Source organism: Protomyctophum parallelum (genome assembly GCF_964188405.1).
Source record: "Protomyctophum parallelum genome assembly, chromosome: 2".
NCBI lineage: Eukaryota > Metazoa > Chordata > Actinopteri > Myctophiformes > Myctophidae > Protomyctophum > Protomyctophum parallelum.
In genome coordinates, this window is record NC_139699.1 from 62,870,552 (window position 1) to 62,893,051 (window position 22,500).

General features: G+C 43.1%; 1 protein-coding gene across 1 annotated transcript in view; it reads right to left on the bottom strand.

Annotated features, from left to right (window-relative positions):
* Nucleotides 1-16,035, bottom strand: part of lins1 (lines homolog 1) — a 16,799-nt gene extending 764 nt beyond the window's left edge. The window contains exons 1-9 of the mRNA XM_083759411.1: nt 15,420-16,035; nt 12,729-12,818; nt 11,698-11,839; nt 8,545-8,692; nt 7,978-8,180; nt 6,810-7,070; nt 3,617-3,821; nt 2,628-2,892; nt 1-91 (exon numbers count right to left, since the gene is read on the bottom strand). The exon at nt 1-91 is cut by the window's left edge and continues 764 nt beyond it. Coding sequence (XP_083615537.1) covers nt 1-91; nt 2,628-2,892; nt 3,617-3,821; nt 6,810-7,070; nt 7,978-8,180; nt 8,545-8,692; nt 11,698-11,839; nt 12,729-12,818; nt 15,420-15,881 — 1,867 coding nt within the window. The 5' untranslated portion in view covers nt 15,882-16,035. The remainder of the gene's footprint in view (nt 92-2,627; nt 2,893-3,616; nt 3,822-6,809; nt 7,071-7,977; nt 8,181-8,544; nt 8,693-11,697; nt 11,840-12,728; nt 12,819-15,419) is intronic.
* Between the last annotated feature and the right edge of the window lie 6,465 nt (nt 16,036-22,500).

Genomic DNA, 22,500 nt, shown 5'->3' on the forward strand with positions numbered 1-22,500 from the left:
CCTCGCGGCTCAGCGTGGACGCAGCAGAGTTGCAGCGCTCCACTCGTCCTCCAGGGTCCACGACGGACTCCTCCTCCGCTCTTTGACACGCCTGTAGATCAAAGGTCATTATAGTTAACGAAAACTAGCGAAATAACGAAAACTACAATTAACTATAATGGAAAATCCAGAACAATAACCTGTAAGAATCCCTCCCGGTCAGGTGCTTCAGGTAAAATGTTCAAATGTTGTAATGTACCTACTGTACCTGTGAGAATGTTTAAATGTTGTAATGTACCTACCTGTGAGAATGTTTAAATGTTGTAATGTACCTACCTGTGAGAATGTTTAAATGTTGTAATGAACCTACCTGTGAGAATGTATAAATGTTGTAATGTACCTACCTGTGAGAATGTTTAAATGTTGTAATGTACCTACCTGTGAGAATGTTTAAATGTTGTAATGTACCTACCTGTGAGAATGTTTAAATGTTGTAATGTACCTACCTGTGAGAATGTTTAAATGTTGTAATGAACCTACCTGTGAGAATGTTTAAATGTTGTAATGAACCTACCTGTGAGAATGTTTAAATGTTGTAATGAACCTACCTGTGAGAATGTTTAAATGTTGTAATGTACCTACCTGTGAGAATGTTTAAATGTTGTAATGTACCTACCTGTGAGAATGTTTAAATGTTGTAATGTACCTACCTGTGAGAATGTTTAAATGTTGTAATGTACCTACCTGTGAGAATGTTTAAATGTTGTAATGTACCTACCTGTGAGAATGTATAAATGTTGTAATGTACCTACCTGTGAGAATGTTTAAATGTTGTAATGTACCTACCTGTGAGAATGTATAAATGTTGTAATGTACCTACCTGTGAGAATGTATAAATGTTGTAATGTACCTACCTGTGAGAATGTTTAAATGTTGTAATGTACCTACCTGTGAGAATGTTTAAATGTTGTAATGTACCTACCTGTGAGAATGTTTAAATGTTGTAATGTACCTACCTGTGAGAATGTTTAAATGTTATAATGTACCTACCTGTGAGAATGTATAAATGTTGTAATGTACCTACCTGTGAGAATGTTTAAATGTTGTAATGTACCTACCTGTGAGAATGTTTAAATGTTGTAATGTACCTACCTGTGAGAATGTTTAAATGTTATAATGTACCTACCTGTGAGAATGTTTAAATGTTGTAATGTACCTACCTGTGAGAATGTTTAAATGTTATAATGTACCTACCTGTGAGAATGTTTAAATGTTGTAATGTACCTACCTGTGAGAATGTTTAAATGTTGTAATGTACCTACCTGTGAGAATGTTTAAATGTTATAATGTACCTACCTGTGAGAATGTTTAAATGTTGTAATGTACCTACCTGTGAGAATGTTTAAATGTTATAATGTACCTACCTGTGAGAATGTTTAAATGTTGTAATGTACCTACCTGTGAGAATGTTTAAATGTTGTAATGTACCTACCTGTGAGAATGTTTAAATGTTATAATGTACCTACCTGTGAGAATGTTTAAATGTTGTAATGTACCTACCTGTGAGAATGTTTAAATGTTGTAATGTACCTACCTGTGAGAATGTTTAAATGTTGTAATGAACCTACCTGTGAGAATGTTTAAATGTTGTAATGAACCTACCTGTGAGAATGTTTAAATGTTGTAATGAACCTACCTGTGAGAATGTTTAAATGTTGTAATGTACCTACCTGTGAGAATGTTTAAATGTTGTAATGTACCTACCTGTGAGAATGTTTAAATGTTGTAATGTACCTACCTGTGAGAATGTTTAAATGTTGTAATGTACCTACCTGTGAGAATGTTTAAATGTTGTAATGTACCTACCTGTGAGAATGTATAAATGTTGTAATGTACCTACCTGTGAGAATGTTTAAATGTTGTAATGTACCTACCTGTGAGAATGTATAAATGTTGTAATGTACCTACCTGTGAGAATGTATAAATGTTGTAATGTACCTACCTGTGAGAATGTTTAAATGTTGTAATGTACCTACCTGTGAGAATGTTTAAATGTTGTAATGTACCTACCTGTGAGAATGTTTAAATGTTGTAATGTACCTACCTGTGAGAATGTTTAAATGTTATAATGTACCTACCTGTGAGAATGTATAAATGTTGTAATGTACCTACCTGTGAGAATGTTTAAATGTTGTAATGAACCTACCTGTGAGAATGTTTAAATGTTATAATGTACCTACCTGTGAGAATGTTTAAATGTTGTAATGTACCTACCTGTGAGAATGTATAAATGTTGTAATGTACCTACCTGTGAGAATGTTTAAATGTTGTAATGTACCTACCTGTGAGAATGTTTAAATGTTGTAATGAACCTACCTGTGAGAATGTTTAAATGTTATAATGTACCTACCTGTGAGAATGTTTAAATGTTGTAATGTACCTACCTGTGAGAATGTTTAAATGTTGTAATGTACCTACCTGTGAGAATGTTTAAATGTTGTAATGTACCTACCTGTGAGAATGTTTAAATGTTGTAATGTACCTACCTGTGAGAATGTATAAATGTTGTAATGTACCTACCTGTGAGAATGTTTAAATGTTGTAATGTACCTACCTGTGAGAATGTTTAAATGTTGTAATGAACCTGCCTGTAGGAAACCCTCCCGGTCGGCCACCAGGTGCTTCAGGTAGCGAACGCAGTACTCCAGGAAGCAGGTCTCTGTGGAGATCAGGAAGTCCAGGAGGATGCTGTGGTCGAACGACACGCCAAGCAGGAGCAGCAGGAAGTGGCAGTGAGGGTTGGAGCCCGAGGCGCACAGTGGCTCCCCCTGGTGGCTGGAGGCCGAGGCACAAGGCTCCCCCTGGTGGCTGGAGGCCGAGGCTGCGTCACACGCCCCCGGGGACCGGCTGCTGCTGCAAAAGACACACACGGAAATAAATTAATTAATGTTGTCATTTGTGTTTACAAACCAAATTTAACCTGTTTCTTAAAACGGGCTCAGTGCTTGTTATTAAAAAAAGAAATTGAGGGGTGCTAGCCCCTGCTATATTCAACTATAGTGTAGATTATTGCCCTAACGCAAACATGAAATGCCATTGACAATAAATGGAGAAATTAAATGCCATTGACAATAAATGGAGAATTTACGTCATATGTGTCTGAGCAAATAAACATAGTTAAGTAATGATGACGTACGATGATAAGAGCGCCCCTCACTTCACACGGGTGTGATTTGTATTACTATTATTATTGTTAGATTTCCTAGCGTCCTGCACCTACACTCATCTGACCAATATTATCCTCATCTTTTCCTCTGTCCTGGTCAGGTCAGAGGTCATCGCCCTGCTGGCTTATGGTAGACATTGTTGTCCAAATTAATTTCTGAGCCACGGACAATGTCATACACATTCTGAAGAAAACCTGGAGAGACTGACATTCAGTAATTGGGTCTTTTTTGATCAAAATAAAAACATTATAATGGTGTGCAAAATAATAAAAATCACACCCGTGTGAAGTGAGAGGCACTCTTATCATCATCGTACGTCAACCTGTATCATCTTGGGACAGACAGTCAGACAGACAGACAGTGTAATGGTGACAGGTAGACAGACAGGTAGGTAGACAGACAGGGTCTACCTGGACATCAGAAGCAGAGATTTGGCCGCTTCCATCAGGTCATCGTCCTGTTCCCCAAACACCTGGGTGAGCCAGGAGCACGGGTGACCCCGTGACCCCGGAGGGTGACCCCATGACCCCGTCAGAGGGACATGGTGTTCCCGGAGGAACGCCAGCAGAGCCTGCTGGTACCCAGCGGTCACTTCCATGGCCCGGTGGTCAGCACCTAAACACCACGAGGGGACAAACAGGGGTCACATCATCTCCATGCTGGCTTGTGGTGGACACTTTTGTCAAAATTAATTTTTTTTCTTTTTTTATAATTTTTTATACCACGATTTTGTAACCCATTTTTCACCCATGTGTCAATTATCTAATGTGATCCTGGGCTCTCTACACACCCTCCGTCAACCTAGTCCCCATATATGGGGGACATGGGGAGAGCAACGGACTTGAACTCATGCTTCCTTCATGCCCGAGTGTCCAAGTTTACACCTGACAGGGGGGAGTTTCCCTGGTTGGCGTGGAAGGAACACGTTATTCCAACCAGTTCCTTTCCCCTCCACCAGGCGCCCCAGCTGGCCAGGGGCAGGCCATTTAGAGGCCAGAATTATTTGTGAGGGTACCTACCCTAGGGGACACATGAAATAGTTTGATATAGAAACATGAGGTTTTTCAGAAATCTGTGATGATTTAGAAGACATAGACACTTTTTTGACTTGAGAGCTACTTTCAAAATGACCAGCTCAACAAGAACTACCCATAAAAATTGTTATCCCATTGCTGAAAATAGTTACATTTTTACCTAGAGGGCTTTGGAATATGGGGCGCTGATGTTACATGTACAATAGGGGTGAAAATGGAATTGCTAGTTTTTTTTTTGTAGGCCTATATAACTTTATAATGCTATACTGATGTTTACGCAACACTCTTGGAAATAAAGTATTGCATTGTTTGTGGGTTTGAGCTGACAGGCCCAATTGGATGTCAATCAATCAAGTCACCTTAATTCAAGTGGAAGATGCCAAAAATAGTTTTTTTTAATATTTAAATTATATATTTTTAGTGGCATGTCATGTGGTCTACCTGAACTGCCTTGGTGATCTACTGGTAGATCACAATCTACCTTTTGGGAACGAACCCCTGATATAGATCAATAGAACATTGGATGGAAGGAAATACTGCCCCCTGCTGAGCAAACTGAAATAACCCATTTAGAGACCTGAGGCCGATTCTAAAAAACAATTAGCCTGTCGCTAAGTCCCACCCAAGCCCGTTGTTGGCCAATACCACGTTAGCAACGGTTACTAGGTTATAGGATCCTGGTCAAGCTTGCAATGCTGGTCAAAATGGTTTTGCAGTGTCAATACATATATTTGCTGTACAGCATGTGTGGACCTCAGAAAGAGGGTTTGTTTTCTTACCTGTTATGAGCAAACTAGTCCATTCCATGAATTATTTCGCTCCTTTGTGCAGTTTAATAGTATCTATAAAAATAGGCTCTCATTGACTTCCATTGTAACGGGGAAACAGCTCTCAAAATCAGTCAGTTAGCACATAAGCGAACACAACAAAAGCTGATTCTGACAGTTTATGACATCAGGAAAACTCATGCCGTTTTATTTTCGTCTTTTGATAGATTTATAAAGTAACTATATTGGTTGGGGATATACAGTGAAGCGTTCTGGTGTTCCTCGATCGTTTGTAAACAAGTCGCCATGCTGTTTGAGATGCACCCAGCTGCAGTCCCAGACATTTCTCCTAAAGCGTCTCCCTCAAACACGTCCAAAATTGTGTATGGTGTTTGCGACAAGTGGACGAGATCAGATACATTATTTGTTTACATCCAACGGTCTGGAGACTCTGGATGGTAAGTCTGGGACCGAGGCTATACTTCAGGAGTGTGTGTACAGATTTGGACCAATCAGATCGTTTTGTAGGCAAACTTGTGGGTTGCCAAGTCTGCTTATTTCCCGCTACTTTTGGCTTAAGGCTAATAATTAGTACTGTAATACCAAAACATTCATTATCATAGACATAGGCCTACATAGTATTTATAATGATAAATGCATACAATATTTTTATTAGGATTATATATATATATATATATTATTTGTTTTGGCTTGTTTTTCTTGATTTGGCTTTAAGAGTTGGCTTGTTTTTGGAGGTGGGTTGGCTTATATCTATATAGAGTGGAGGTGCATGCTCTATTTCCTTTGTTGGCTTATATCTCTCACACAATGTGGCAACACCGAAGTCAAAACAAAAACATGTTTTTTATTTTTTATTAAAAATAAAACCGCATGAGTTTTCCTGTCATAAACGGTCAGAATCAGCTTAGTGTTCTAAAAGAGTGAGTTTGAGAGTTGTTTCCCCGTTACAATGGAAGTCAATGAGAGCCTATTTTTATTTCTAATATGTAGGCTACTATTAAACTGCACAACGGAGCGAAATAATTCATGGAATGGACTAGTTTGCTCATAAGGTAAGAAAACAAACCCACACATGCTGTACAGCAAATATATGTATTGACACTGCAAAACCATTTTGACCAGCATTGAAAGCTTGACAAGGACCCCCAGAATTATCTGTATTTGGCTGCGGAGCCCCTGAAAATATGTTGTTCCAAGGAATCGGATCCCCCAGAAGCAAAGATTTGAGTTCAAAATGTTCGCTCTGAAAGAATATAATATTCAACGATTTGTGCCACATTTTCACGATTTCTCAGAAAACTGTTTTTAGAAGAAATGTGTAGAATCAGGTCCTCATGTCTTAAAGGGCCACTTCACCCCTTTTGCAATCAGATCTTACTTTAATGATGTTTAGGACGCAGGAAACACTTTCCAGTGGCTTTATGTGTGTAATAATGTGTTGTTCGATATTTTAGTCATGACCCCATGTTCATGACCAAAAACCTGTCATGAGAATGTGCTCTCACTCCCTTCCTGGACTACAAAGTCACACCTCCACACAGCCTCCACCCCCCCTCCACAAGGAGGGGAAGTGCACCAAAGCATTATGGGCATTGTAGGAATTCAGCAATCCAGTCAAACCTTAGTCAAACACACATCCACACGCTTCATTATGTTTCTGGCCATAGGGTGCAAATTTAAAATTGTGCTACTGTCATATACTACAAATACTATTAACATTGATTAAGTACAGTTTCTTCCAGCAATGAAATGAACCTTTAATGGGTTGATGAATTGATTACCTGGGCCAGCATGGGAGTGCCTGGTGAGTTCCATGGACTTGACGAGGACCAGGCTAACGGCCCTCAACATCACGTAGTCACATTGCTGAGCTGCTGTCGCGCCACCACCAGGTGACATGCGGTGGGAGGACCCCGTAGCGCCACCATCAGGCGACCTGCGGCGGGACCCTCCGAAGGAAGACGACGCCTCCGCGACCGGAAGACGCCGAAGCCAACCGCCGTCCACGGCTCGCAGCACGCCCTCCGCCAGCGAGGTCATGTCTGTGCAGAGGGCAGAGGTCATTACAGTTAACCAGCGAGGTCAACGTTATTACGGTTAACCAAAACTAACAAAATAACAAAAAACTAAAACATTTTCGTTAACTGAACTAAAGAAAATCTATAAGAAAATGTTAACTAAATGAAACTGTATTGCCTGTTTACAAAACTAACTACCAGTTAAACAAATTGAAAATACAGGCAAAATGTCCTTAGTTTTAGTTTTTTAAACTAGTTTTAAAAAACTAGTTTTGATGTAGCGGCGAGTATGGGGTCAGACTCCCATTGGCTTAGGCGGCATGGGGTGAGACTCCCATTGATGTCTCTTACATTGGTGACTCTATTTGATACAGAGACAGTCATGACGGAGAGGAGAAAAACCTTTTTTTTTTATCCAAAATGAGTTAATAGCACAGGCAGACTCTTCACATACTAGAGCATGTCTGAAATAAATGTCAGAGCCGAAATCTATGTAAATAAACGCTTAACCCATTTTGGACTGAGGCCGATTCTAAAAACGCTTCTAAATCCCGACCTAGGTTTTCTGAAAAACTTAAAATATTAATATATAGCAGCATCAAAAATGTTACATTTTTGATTTGTTTTAATAATGTACATACTGTACAGAACCCCAAGAGGGGTTCCAGTCCAGAAGGGTTAGAAGTTAACACCAAAAGGTACAGAATGGGTTCATGTAGCTAGGTAAGTGTAACCTTTGTGAACCTTTCCAAGCCTGTTTTCTCAACTCAAGACATTGCAAGACATTACGCTATAAGCCTTATCTTTCACATGACATAAAGAATAAATAAAAATAATCAATCAATGCCTCGGTCAGAAACTGTCACATTTCATGAGCTGTTATTATTGTCCTGTACCTGACAAAACCTCAAAACTAAAACTAAACTTTAACAAAGCTGTTGACCTTTGACCCCGGTGGATGACGATGACAGCGCTCCCAGCGCCACCATGTCCTCTCCAGCTCTCTGCAGCACGGCTCTCTTCAGGAGCAGCAGCGCTCGCTTCTTCACAAAACCGTCCCCGGGAGAGTCGACGAGCCTCAGGAGCGCCACCAGCCTCTGACAGGGTAGAGGATGGCTGGGTCCACGTATGGACCTGGAGCAGTGGGGGAAAGGGTTGTTTATATGTCACTTTGGTTCCCAGACCTTTTCACATCAAGGACCCCCACAATAACACTCATTAGCCCGCGGACCCCCATTTGAAAATATATGCCAAGGAGGACCTCCATAAGAGAGGTTTTCTGCGGCTCTAGCAGTGATTCTCAACCATTTTAATGTCATGGACGCCCCATTTAAGACGGTTCCATTTGGTTCCATTTGTACACTCTCAGAGTTACAGACCCATAAGGGGTCCATTTGGTTCCTAACTATCATTTAGCTGGGGACCCCCTGGAACTCCCTCAAGGACCCCTGGGGGTCCCCGTTCCCCACTTTGGGAACCACTGCTTTACACCTCTGACCTGGACGCAGTGAGCACCTCCAGAAGGTCCAGGAAGATGCATACGGTTCCCCCACGGTGCGCCGCGCTGCGTTCCCCCTCCTCATCATCTGGGAGAAGCTTTGAGAACAGAGCGCTCAGGGCCGGGTCGAACGCTACCAGTAGCTTTTCTGGAAGTAATAATAATAATAATAATAAGCTTGCTTTACAGAGCAATGAACAAAAAAACAAAGCAAAGGCATAAAACAACATTGGTTGGGATTGGGATTTTTCTCTATCACTAAACACCTGCCTGTAGGAAAATAATCAAACCCGTATGAAGTGAGGGGCACTCTTATCATCGTACATCATCATGCATCATCTCATATTGGCCAATCAGAATGCCTGTGCCCTGTTGCCTGTTCACGTCATATTTGGCGGACATTTTACCTCATTTCTCCTTTCATTGTCGATGGCAAATATGAGACGTGTGGGGACAAGATGACGTCAATTTTCCCTTCATTGTCAATGGCATTTAATGTTTGTGTTGCGGACATGTTGTGGGGGAAAGCTGTGGGCAGGGAAACAGAGCTACCTTCTATGATGTCACTTAGCATCATGAAGGTACAGAAAGACCCACACACCTCAGACATCAGCAACATTATGATGTCACTGAGCATCATGAAGGTACAGAAAGACCCGCCCACCTCAGACATCAGCAACATTATGATGTCACTGAGCATCATGAAGGTACAGAAAGACCCACACACCTCAGACATCAGCAACATTATGATGTCACTGAGCATCATGAAGGTACTGAAAGACCCGCCCACCTCAGATATCAGCAACATTATGAAAATTACAAAAAATATAATCGTCCGGGTGAAAATCACTCGTGTTTAGTGTTGAGTTCTAGGGTTAAAAATGTCTCCAGAGTTTGTTAGTAATGCCAAAATGCCGCAGCTCGCTTGGTGTTCAACCAGCCAACATTCTCACATGTCTGGGGTAAGATGAGTAGGCAACATAGGAAGGAGGAACAGGAAACCATGATCAATTGCGAGGTTTTATAATAAAACGCAACCAAAAGGATATTTACAATAATGGCTCTTAATCAAACAAAATACGAAAATACAATAAAGAAATACCTTTCCCAAGGGCGTTCGGTTAAACAATATAAGGTAGTTTTCACAGTTAGTAGTCACACATAGCAGCGGGTCGGAGGAAGACCATAGTGATGTTCCCCGACGAGCTGTCAGACACAGACTGACTAAGTAGCTAACAAGCAGCCAATAAGGGAGGCAGGCATTGATCAGACGCCTGACTAAAGCCGGCCCCTCGTTCATGTCACTGACAAGGTAAACACAGTCAATTCAACCTGGAGTGGAGAAGAACACATATATAATAGAAGGCGCTCTCTATTCCAATATATGGTTCATAACAAGTCTACTTAGATGTATAGATATATATCGCCCGCCCTGTCCGCCCACTCTTCAGACTCCATTTTAGCCTGTAGCACAGGGATATTCAATTGGCGCCCCCTTGTGGCCCCTGGAAGAATTTTGAAAAAATAATTAAAAAACGTTTATTTATTTTTTTATTTTATTTTTTGAGAATAATAAGAGGGCTAATAAAGGTTACAGGTATGGTGTGTGAGGTATTAATTGTGAGATTACCATAATGACGGTAATCATTAAAGGACCACTTTCCAACCTATCTTCATATAATAGGTCCTCACTAATAATCATGATAAAATGACACGTTTTTTTCTACTCTGTCTGTGTCACATAAGAGGGCTGTGGGCAGTTCAGAAACCCACCCAACAGTGACATCAATGGAGAATCCAAGCTAATAGAAAATGCAGGCTTTCTAGCAATGCGAAAATGGGTCCATTTGGTTCCAAACCATTTCCCTGGGGACCCCCTGGAACTGCCTCAAGGACCCTGGGGGTCCCCGGACCCCGAACCCCACTTTGGGAATCACTGCTCTATGTAATCTGATTTTTATAGTCTGATAAACTATTCTCACGTAAATAAATCTTGTTTAAAAAACAATCTGCCTAACGATGATGTCACTGGTGGTCGTGGACGGGTTTCTGAACTGCCCACAGCAGTGAGTGTGTGTGTGTGTGTGTGTGTGTGTGTGTGTGTGTGTGTGTGTGTGTGTGTGTGTGTGTGTGTGTGTGTGTGTGTGTGTGTGTGTGTGTGTGTGTCCGTCCAGCTGATGGTCGTTAATGTCAAAGCAATGCTGTTTATGTACTGTCAAATAGGTCTAGGCCTACATCTATTCTAAGGTGGCATATACCTGTATAGACATATTATCCTGCTTATTACTGTGCGGAAATATACATAAATCTTTGTGTTTGAGCACAAAAAGCATTTTGAGAACCCACAAATTTCCGCGCTTCGCGCGCACACTGTGCGGCCCCCCCACACACAATCATTCTACGGTTGTGGCCCCCGGCCTAATCTAATTGAATACCCCTGCTGTAGCACTTGCTTTAGCACTCGCCCTAGCCCAATGACCTACCAGGCGAATGCAAAGGCTCAACTTATGTAACTATAGCATTTTATGTAGACAGCACAATATAGTGTATACGCATAGTATCATTATAGCAGATATATTCCACTGTTATGTTCGTAGTTTACGTATTATTCATGATAACTAGTGTCCCCTAGGGTAGGTACCCTCACAAAAAACATGCAGTAATCCTGGTCACTAAACTGCCTCCCCCTGGCCAGCCGGGGCGCCTGATGGAGGGGAAAGGAACTGGTTGGAATAACGTGTTCCTTCCACGCGCTACGTCCAACCAGGGAAACTCCCCCCTGTCAGGTGTAAAGGAGCAACTTGGACACTCAGGCATGAAGGAAGCATGAGTTCAAGTCCGTTGCTCTCCCAATGTCCCCTCATATATGGGGACTAGGTTGGTGGAGGGTGTGTAGAGCCCAGGATCACATTAGATAATTGACACAGGGGTGAAAAATGGGTTACAAAATCGTGGGATAAGATTTTAATTAAAAAATAATGTCTTACTAATGTAAATCGCTCTGGATTAAGAGCGTCTGATAAATGCCTAAATTGTTATTAAAGACTTAGTAAAGATTTAGTTATATGCTGTTTAACTGTGAGCTAGAGACTATGGGAAAGTATGAAAATAATAATTATTAGGGCATATTAGGGTTTTGTTAAAACACCAAACCTGTTTTCCTTTCCTCGGATGCCTTGAGAAGTGTCTTCAAGACGTTGGTGAGTGACCAGATGCAGGCGTCCAGTTCAGCACAGGGACAGGGACTCTGGAACGCCTCCACACATTTCTGCTGCCACACCGGATTAACTGTATCCTGGGAAGGGAGAAGAGGACCACACCGGATTAACTGCATCCTGGGAAGGTTGAAGAGGACCACACCGGATTAACTGCATCCTGGGAAGGTTGAAGAGGACCACACCAGATTAACTGCATCCTGGGAAGGTTGAAGAGGACCACACCGGATTAACTGCATCCTGGGAAGGGAGAAGAACCACTGCAAGTGCAACCACTTCTACATCCAGCATGCAATGTCCATGTACCTGTGTACCTGTTTGTGTACCTGTGTGAGCACGAGTGGTGTGCGCATGCGTGAAATTGGAACGAGAGAAGTATGTGACATGGCTGCCACCTGCTGGACGCAAACGATACAGAGAAGAAATTGGAACGATACAGAGAAGAAATTGGAATGATACAAATTGGAACGATACAGAGAACCAATAGACGGGAGTTGCACCACTTGGTTCACACTGGTGTGATTGTTTTGTAATGGGAGGTTGCCAGAACTCCTTGTTAAACATTCTACAAGCACCAGGAACTAGAAGGGAATGGAAAAGATCCATCAGTTTCCTTTATTTTTTGACGGTGGTTTGATTGATTGACTATTGGGTCTCAGGAGATATCTGTGGGTCATAGAATCATGTACAGAAACACAATCACATTCATATGTTGTTTAGTGGTATATTATTATCACACACTGACCACTATGACTATAACAATAGCACAGTACGGTACGGTACGGTACAGTACAGTACAGTACAGTACAGTACAGTACAGTACACAAACAGCCTGCACCGCTCAGTTCACACGGGTGTGATTTGTATTTACAAGTGATTTCTGAGATGGGAGTGAGATGCAGTGATATTTTAAAAACGTAAAAGTAGTGAAGTTCACAGATGACAGACGTTGATATTTTTAATACTTACAAAGTAGTGAAGTTGACAGATGACAGATGTCGATGCGCTCTTCGCAGCCAGGTGAGATAGCATCCTGTCTTTAGCATGGAAACACTGAACCTAGTGGCCAAAGGTGGGATTGCACCAAAAAGACATAAAACACTCGAGATTTTTTTACATAGGTGTCTGCTTCTGCCATCACATGTGATTAGTAAAATAAATAAATAAGATACTGAAATCCTCCACGATATAAAAAGTGTGATTAACCAACTTAGCTGAGGTCATAGACCAGATAATAACTATACTGCAAAACAAAAAAAAAGTAATAACAATAATGATAAAGGAACACTTATCGTCATAGTATAAAACAAAGTCAGGTTAATTTAAGGGATAGAGTACACCAAATGTCCGATCTACAAGCTCACAGCGCTACAAGTTTATAGCATTGTGAGCTTGTAGATCTCTTCATTGGGATTCCTGTCAAGTGTTCAGAAGCTGCAGTACATGCAAAACAGCACTGCCGGCCCAGGCCGTAGTGTAACGGTCTGGGCACCGGACTGGTAATCCAGTCGCAGTGTGCCGCGGGTTCGACTCCCGGACCCGACACGGCCTTTACTGCATGTCATCCCCCATCTCTCTCCCGTTTCCTGTCAGCCTACTGTCTGTCCCTTCAAAAAAAAAAATCAATAAAAGGCGTAAGCCGCAAAAAAAATAAAAAAATAAAAAAATAAAAAATAACAGCACTGCCAGGGTCCGAATGAGAGTCTGTAGACATGACCACCATAACACCCATCCTCGAAACTGGCCTCTGTAAAATCTGAATCCCCCCCCCCCCCCCCCCCATTTTCCCTCACTGTATATTGTATCTTTTCCCTTTTTTGCTTCCCATATGATGAATTCCTGTTCTGTACTTTAACTACATAGAAATGTCTATTTGTATGTCTCTAAATGTCTGTATGTCTTTAAATGTTTTGATGAATTGAACAATGTGGACCCTGTTGTAAACAAGTGTAATGCTTAATTGGGTCGTCCACTCACAGTTGACAGTCTTTGTATTGAGTGTGTGCTTAAAATGTACTGTAAATTCTACAAACTGTTAATAAATATTTCAATCAATCAATCAAAAAAACCTCTTCACAAAGTTCACACTGCACTGGCTCCCCGTTTCAGCCAGGATCGACTACAAGTCTGGTCTGGGTACGACTGCTGCTCCGAGTCCTAGAGCTCTCTGCTGTCTGGGTACGACTGCTGCTCTGAGTCCTAGAGCTCTCTGCTGTCTGGGTACGACTGCTGCTCTGAGTCCTAGAGCTCTCTGCTGTCTGGGTACGACTGCTGCTCTGAGTCCTAGAGCTCTCTGCTGTCTGGGTACGACTGCTGCTCCGAGTCCTAGAGCTCTCTGCTGTCTGGGTACGACTGCTGCTCCGAGTCCTAGAGCTCTCTGCTGTCTGGGTACGACTGCTGCTCTGAGTCCTAGAGCTCTCTGCTGTCTGGGTACGACTGCTGCTCTGAGTCCTAGAGCTCTCTGCTGTCTGGGTACGACTGCTGCTCTGAGTCCTAGAGCTCTCTGCTGTCTGGGTACGACTGCTGCTCTGAGTCCTAGAGCTCTCTGCTGTCTGGGTACGACTGCTGCTCTGAGTCCTAGAGCTCTCTGCTGTCTGGGTATGACTGCTGCTCTGAGTCCTAGAGCTCTCTGCTGTCTGGGTACGACTGCTGCTCTGAGTCCTAGAGCTCTCTGCTGTCTGTCTGGGTACGACTGCTGCTCTGAGTCCTAGAGCTCTCTGCTGTCTGGGTACGACTGCTGCTCTGAGTCCTAGAGCTCTCTGCTGTCTGTCTGGGTACGACTGCTGCTCTGAGTCCTAGAGCTCTCTGCTGTCTGGGTACGACTGCTGCTCTGAGTCCTAGAGCTCTCTGCTGTCTGTCTGGGTACGACTGCTGCTCTGAGTCCTAGAGCTCTCTGCTGTCTGGATACGACTGCTGCTCCGAGTCCTAGAGCTCTCTGCTGTCTGGGTACGACTGCTGCTCTGAGTCCTAGAGCTCTCTGCTGTCTGTCTGGGTACGACTGCTGCTCTGAGTCCTAGAGCTCTCTGCTGTCTGTCTGGGTACGACTGCTGCTCTGAGTCCTAGAGCTCTCTGCTGTCTGTCTGGGTACGACTGCTGCTCTGAGTCCTAGAGCTCTCTGCTGTCTGTCTGGGTACGACTGCTGCTCTGAGTCCTAGAGCTCTCTGCTGTCTGTCTGGGTACGACTGCTGCTCTGAGTCCTAGAGCTCTCTGCTAGAGCTATTCTAAATCCTTTAGACCCGTTATTGACCAACCTTGAAACTTACCTTAGTTACGCACCAAGAACGGTGGTCCCTTATTGGTCGGTGGAATACACCGGTACATACAGATCTACAAGCTTACAAGCACGTCACTTTGTGATGCGTTGTAAGCTTGTAGATCAGCTATTTCCGCTATTTTTTTATAACGAAATTTAGTAAAATATAACTGTGTTTCTTCCCTGTGCACTTAGTTATTACGAAACCTAAAAAGCAAACAGGAATGTAATTTATACTCATAATGTTCCAATTCCCACACAATTATATCGTTAATCTGAATTATTTGTGCGTCAACTTAAAATGTGTAATCGTGACAGACAGCCCTATCGTGGCCTATGATGTGAGATTAAGTTTATTATTATATATTTTTTTCTTCTTGCAGTATCGGCTTTTCTTGCACACTCACCAGTTTGGACATGAGATCGTGTCGTTGGAACAACTCTCTCCAGACCTCCCAGATGTAGTGTGTCTGTGGAGCCACCATGCTGCTTTGAGACGTCATCAGTTTGGAGCTGATCTTCTCAACCAGTGTCAAACTAACACATGCCAACTCCACCGTATTATCAGCATCCTCCTTGGATTGACAAAAAACACTAGAATCTCTCTCTCCTTGCACATGATCATCATCATCATCATCAGGTAACAACAGCAGTCCTGCACTCACACTGGAGGTGATCACAGATGCCAGCTCCCCAGCACCTTGGCAGGGTTTCTCTGAGTCTCCCCCCATGATCAGCTCCCCAGCGCCTTGGCAGGGTTTCTCTCTCCCCATGATCAGCTCCCCAGCACCTTGGCAGGGCTTCTCTGCCCCGGTGATCAGACCGTTGTAGCAGTCGGTTAGTGAATCCACTATTCTGCTATAATCCATGTTTTTTTACAACTCCGCAAATATACAGATCCACACACACCAGAGAGCTTGCCTTGCACCACCACTCCTGACTCCCGACCTTTGAATGTTAATTAAACTGTGCGCAGCTCATAAACAACAGAGTGAGTTGAGACAACAACAAAACAAGCATGCATCTTTTCCTTCCTTCCGTATGACGAGAGAGCCACCAGACCAGTGTTGCCAGATTGTGTGAGAGAAACAAGCAAACAGTTAAGTTCCATGAAAACAAGCCCAAAAGAATCCTGACTGACAAGTCTATTGGAAAATAGCAGATCTACAACAAGCGTTGTGCTATTTTCAAAACGATCATGTGAAACAAATAGTAACAACATGTGGAATATTATTTGAAACATTTTATCAACAACCACAAATCTTGTATGGGGATTCCTGGCAAATATATATTTTTAGACGTAGGCTCTTTGGACAAATACATTTATTGTGGAGGTCCTTGACATGAAAATGTAGAGAATCACTGGTTTAAACCTTAGAGGTTTAAACGACATTAGGAAACAAGCCCAAAAAAAACAACTGCACTTTAGAAACAAGACCCACAAAACCACAACCCGCAACTACCAAATTTACAAGCTACTTTACAGAAAAGTAAGCCCAAAGTTGCTTATAATAAACCGACATGGCAACACTGAGATGATGCTGCTGAGTGGGAGGAGCGCTATTATGGACCCAACCGCTTTAGCGCCGCATGCTTTCTTTCTTTCTTTCTTTCTTTCTTTCTTTCTTTCTTTCTTTGTTTTAATAATGATGTAAATTATTTACGCTTGAATAAGGTGTGGAAAGTTGGATATCTGTTGATAATTGTATAATAATAGTTGATATTCCGTAATACAGTGTGTGTGTGTGTGTGTGTGTGTGTGTGTGTGTGTGTGTGTGTGTGTGTGTGTGTGTGTGTGTGTGTGTGTGTGTGTGTGTGTGTGTGTGCGTGCGTGCGTGTGCTGTGGTGTGGTGTGTGTGTGTGTGTGTGTGTGTGTGTGTGTGTGTGTGTGTGTGTGTGTGTGTGTGACTGTGTGTGTGTGTGGGGGGGGGGGGGGGGGGGGAATGGAGAGACTGAACGCTAAATATCATAACTGAAGTTGTGGACATTGAAGTGATGCACATCAGCGTCGGAGAGGAACAGGCACTGTCAGATCAGTTACGCAACTTTTGGGAAATCGAATCCCTTGGAATCCTCATGAAATAAATGCATTCTGAGAAGGAAGACATAATTTATTTGCATATCCAAGGCTTCCCAAGCCGTGCATGCCTATCCCACTATAGGCTGAGGAAGAAATGCCACTTGACAGTTTTCAAATCAGCCTCACGGTGGTGCTACAACAGGCCAAGTTGCGTCTCTCACACACACACACACACACACACACACACACACACACACACACACACACACACACACACACACACACACACACACACACACACAAACCCACACGAACATGTTTAAATTACTCCTAAACATTTTGCCAAACATCACACACTTGGATATGGTTTTGTGTGTGTGTGCGTGTGTGTGTGTGCGTGTGTGTGTGTGTGTGTGTGTGTGTGTGTGTGTGTGTGTGTGTGTGTGTGTGTGTGTGTGTGTGTGTGTGTGTGTGTGTGCGTGCGTGCGTGCGGGCGTGCAGCAGCAGATGCAAGGGGAGATTTGTGAGGTGTTCACTTCATTAGCCACACACACACACACACACCACACGCACACAGAGATAGCCCCAGGCAGGATGGCGATGGCAGCCGTGGGACTTCACTCAGACTGGAGCCCTCCGGCCTGGACGACTCTCCAGCCTGACATGTGCTCTGTCGCACGCACCGCACGACGGACGGTGTCGCACGGTGAAAATCGTTCACAAGCTCGTTTGGGGTACTGCCACACCATAGCCTAAAAGATTTTGCGCAGCCGACAGTCTCGGCTGTCGGCAGCCGAAAAAACGGGTTTTTAGACCGCTGGTGGATGGAGAAAATGCTCCACTTCCGCCGACGACTTGCGCGACGGCCAGCCTACATCTGACGCTCTCCTCCGCGGCAGATGTAAGCTGCCGACAAGCATAAAAATGAAGTGTGTCACCCGGCAGTGATATGCACTAGCCAATGGAACAGATGCAGCCTGCAGGCCATCTACGGGCGGAGTTTCAAATGTAGTTTTCTTCTTTCACAGACCCAAACGCCCCTGGGAGGGACTTGTGAAAAATGTGAATGTCGAGGGATACAGGGAGATATCTGGGCACCTCAAAGTAACATTGTCTGTCCAAAATCGTCTGAAGAAATGTAAAGCAGTGGTTCTCATGTTTGCTTCAGATCACCCCTGTAATCTTTTCATCCATGGCACCCCTGGCTGAATTTCATTGTCATTTACTGTAACCCTGATCCTTGATGACATTGAAAATAACTTTATACTTTATAAAATAGCCCGTTCTCTTCAGCCTCCACAGCCTTCTCATCATCATCATCATCATCCTGCTCCGTGCTGGTCTAGTGGTTAGGGTTCGGAGCTCTCACCGCTGCGGCCTGGTTTCGATTCCCGGTCAGGGAACACTGTTTTATGATGAATTCCTGTTCAGTTTTTTAACTATATAGAAGTGTCTATTTGTACGTCTCTAAATGTTTTGATGAATTGAACAATGTGGACCCTGTTGTAAACAAGTGTAATGCTTAATTGGGTCGTCCACTCACAGTTAACAGTCTTTGTATTGAGTTTGTGCTTGAAATGTATTGTAATTCTGCAAACTGTTAATAAATATTTAAATCAATCAATCAAAAATCTCCTTCTCCTTCTCACCGCCGGGTGACACACTTCATTTTTATGCTTGTCGGCAGCTTACATCTACTTACACCCGTTCCAAAGGCACGTACGTTAACCAGTCGACTAGACAGTCATGACTCGATAGCCAAGTAGCAACGCAGCAGCTTATAGCCTACACTAGAATGCGCATTTGTCTGTGTCAACATCTTGTCACTCAATTGTCACTCACGCCCACTTCGCCAACCAAGAAATATAGAGGACTACAGGCCATAAATAGGCTTCCGTGTGCGTCTCCTGAGGGGACCGCCCAAAGCCCCGGAAGAAGTCAAAGTGTCGGCAGCCGACAACCGAAACTGTCGGCTGCGCAAAACCTTTTAGGCTATGGTGTGGCAGTAGAGATAGTGAGCTTATAGATCTGCGAGGTTTTTTACACTGACCAAGTACGATGCCAGCTTGCTTGGTTTCACTTGGTGGCTTATGTTGTCATTATTAGGGGGTGCACGACAATGAAATTATGACCGATATCCGATCTCCCATTATTTGCAGGGTCATATCTGCCGATACCGATTCTGAGCGATTTACGGATTATAATTATGCTGCCTATAAATAGGGCCTACAAAAAACAACAGCGACAGAGCCATTGACGATCACATTATTATTGTGTCATCAATATCTTTGAAAAATAATCTGGATAATTTTGAGACGATCCAATAACGATATGGCATATTTATGGCCGATATGCTATAATGCTACGTAAGTAAGTAAGTACGTAAGTAAGTACTCAACAAAGGTGCCATAGATGTTAGAAATGTCCTGGGTCAGGCTATTAGCACTACGTGTGCATTCTGCGTTGTTTTTTATTACAACGCAGAATGTACGGGTGAAAATCTGAACATCTGTCAGATGTTTTGCCAAGACGCTCGTTAAGTACGAGCGTCGTCATGGGAACCATATGGCTATTGGTGTCTGTGTCCTCACATCACATCACGACTACGAGAGAGAGAGAGAGAGAGTGTGAAGTGAACGGAGGTGTGTTTGTTCCATGGAGATTTTGTGCACACATCATATCCACAGATTGTGTTATAATTGACTGAAAATGGAGAAGAGAGAAAAACAATATTACGGCAACCAGACTATATTGTAATTGTAACACTTTATTATTATTATTATGCTAGAGTAACCCTAAACTTTGAAGTACTACTCCTCCCACAGTTTTGACTGTACGCACTTGAGCCCATATTATGTCAAATTGACAAGGGAATCCTGTGCTTCATGCTCATTGCTAAGAGAAAGATTGTATAGTTTAACTGATACCTGCATGGCCTACAGGGCATAGCCGTGGAGGCCATTTTCTGCTTCCTGTTCTACAGCCCATTATTTATTTTTCCAATTGGGTGATGTGCTCTGAAAATAGCAGATCTACAAGCTCGCAATGTGTTGTGAGCTTGTATATCTGCTATTTTCAGCATGCAACATTAAGCATGTGTCAAATCAACTATTGCAACACCACCGGCAAAACACATTGTTGTCGACAAAATCAATTGTAGATTTAGTCTAAAACCAAAACTTTATTTTTTCTCCTCCCACACCTTCTAACAGAGCTGTAAATCAACGCTGTCTCCTCCCACTCCTCCTAACAGAGCTGTAAATCAACACTGACTCCTAACAGAGCTGCATGTAATTGAAACTGCAGGTTTGTGAGACACGTTTACAGAGACAGTCTGATGATTTCTCAGAGAATTTGCTTTTGCTTTTGAAACAATTCAATTCAAGACTTTATTGCCATGTCAACAGAGTTGATTGGAATTTGTTTCAGTGCACTAAAAACATACATACGATTCATACACATATTCACATCACATAATCAGACAGAACACGATACAAAAGTACAGACATCATATGAGGGGGACCAATAAATAAGAAGAATGCAAAACGTTACAATTCATGTTGAATAAATAAATAGCAAATTCATCACAGTTCATCGTTTTACAAAGCAGCTTCACGCTGTAAAGTGCTTAGTGCGTATGGTGTAGATAGAGGAGACGGATGGGAGGTCGAGGCCAATGATTTTTGACGCTGTGCGTACCACCCTTTCCAGCCGCTTCCTCTCTAAGTCGGTGGTGTTTCCATACCACACTGTGACTGAGAAGACGAGGACACTCTCCACAGTGGCTCTGTAGAAGTGAACCAACGCCTCCCCGGTCACACCGAACTTCTTTAAGAGGCGTAGGAAGTGAAGCCTCTGGTGGGCTTTACTCAAGATGTTACTAGTGTTAACTTCCCATTTCAGGGAGCAGCATATAGTGGTGCCAAGGAATTTAAAACTGTCGACCCTTTCGACAGGCTGGTCATCGATAACCAGGGATGGGGGCATAATCCCCTTTTTCCGGAAATCAAAGATAATTTCTTTGGTCTTAGCCAGGTTTAGGATAAGGTTATTCGAAGTGCACCAAGTCTACGAGGGCTGCCACCTCGGCCCTGTAGGCTGATTCGTCACCATTTTTAATATAGCCAACGACAGTTGTGTCGTCTGCATATTTAAAAAAAAAAGAAACAAATTGAGAATGTGAAATAAAGTCATTGGTATAAAGTGCGAAGAGGAGGGCTGAGAGAACACAGCCCTGGGGGGCCCCAGTGTTAAGAGTCCTGGATTGAGAGAGCATGTTGCCAATCTTAACCACTTGCATCCGCTTTGACAGAAAGTCTAAAATCCAGAGACAAAGAGAGTGATTAATACCCATGGTAATTTGATGGGCAAAATCGTGTTAAACGCAGAACTGAAATCAATAAATAAAACTCTAACATATGTGGCAGGGGCCTCCAGGTGCTGTAGGATACTGTGGAGGCACAGAGACACAGCATCCTCTACAGACCTGTTAGCTCGATAGGCAAACTGGAAGTTATCCATCTCAACATTGGACAGGCGATCGATTACAGACAATGCTGTTCAAACATTTTCATCACGACAGAGGTCAAGGCGACAGGCCTGTAGTCATTCATGCTAACAGAGTTAGGCTTCTTAGGGACAGGTATAACCACAGCAGATTTAAAACAAGCAGGGACTTTGCATAGTGTAAGAGACCAGTTAAAAATACCAGTAAAGACAGGAGATAATTGGTGGGCACAGTGCTTTAAAGTAAAAGCAGAGACCTGATCTGGCCCTGCTGCTTTCCTGCTGTTTTGTTTAAGGAGGAGGGTTCTTACCTCTTGCTCGCTAATTATAAAGGGAGGGGGGGTAGTTTGTCCTATACTAACTGCTGCTGCTTCACTGGGATGGACATCTCTGGGCATGTCAAATCTACAATAGAACTCGTTCAATCTATCAGGGAGGAGGGGGTCATCATCTGGGGCTCGGCGGCTGCCTTTATACCCTGTGATGGTCTGCATCCCTTGCCAAACACCCTTGGTGTCATTGGCACGTAGCTTGGCTTGCAGACTGTCATTATATTTGGCTTTAGCAAACACACGTTGTCCCATTGTGTATCCAAACAAAGTATAGGCCTCACTCCCCGAACGGCGTCACTCCCCGAAGTCTGGAGCCTTGTTTTAAGGGCCTTTGAGGTACTGTGGTGCCAAGAGGTGCAATCGTAGTCGAAGAAACCTTGTACGAGGGCTCCTGTTAGGGTCTTCAAGGTGTTTTTGTTGACCAGTGAGGAGATCCTGTATAGGAATCTTGTTCTTTGGATTACTTTTTTGATTACGTTGGTGGCCATTTTATCACCGGAAAGATTTGCCTCCAGGATGGAACCTAGGTAGGTAATCTCATCTTTTCGTGTGATAATATTGTCATTTCCCTATTTGCAAGTCGGCAAAAGCGATGCTAATTTGCCCAGTCAACATTTTAATCCACGCTAC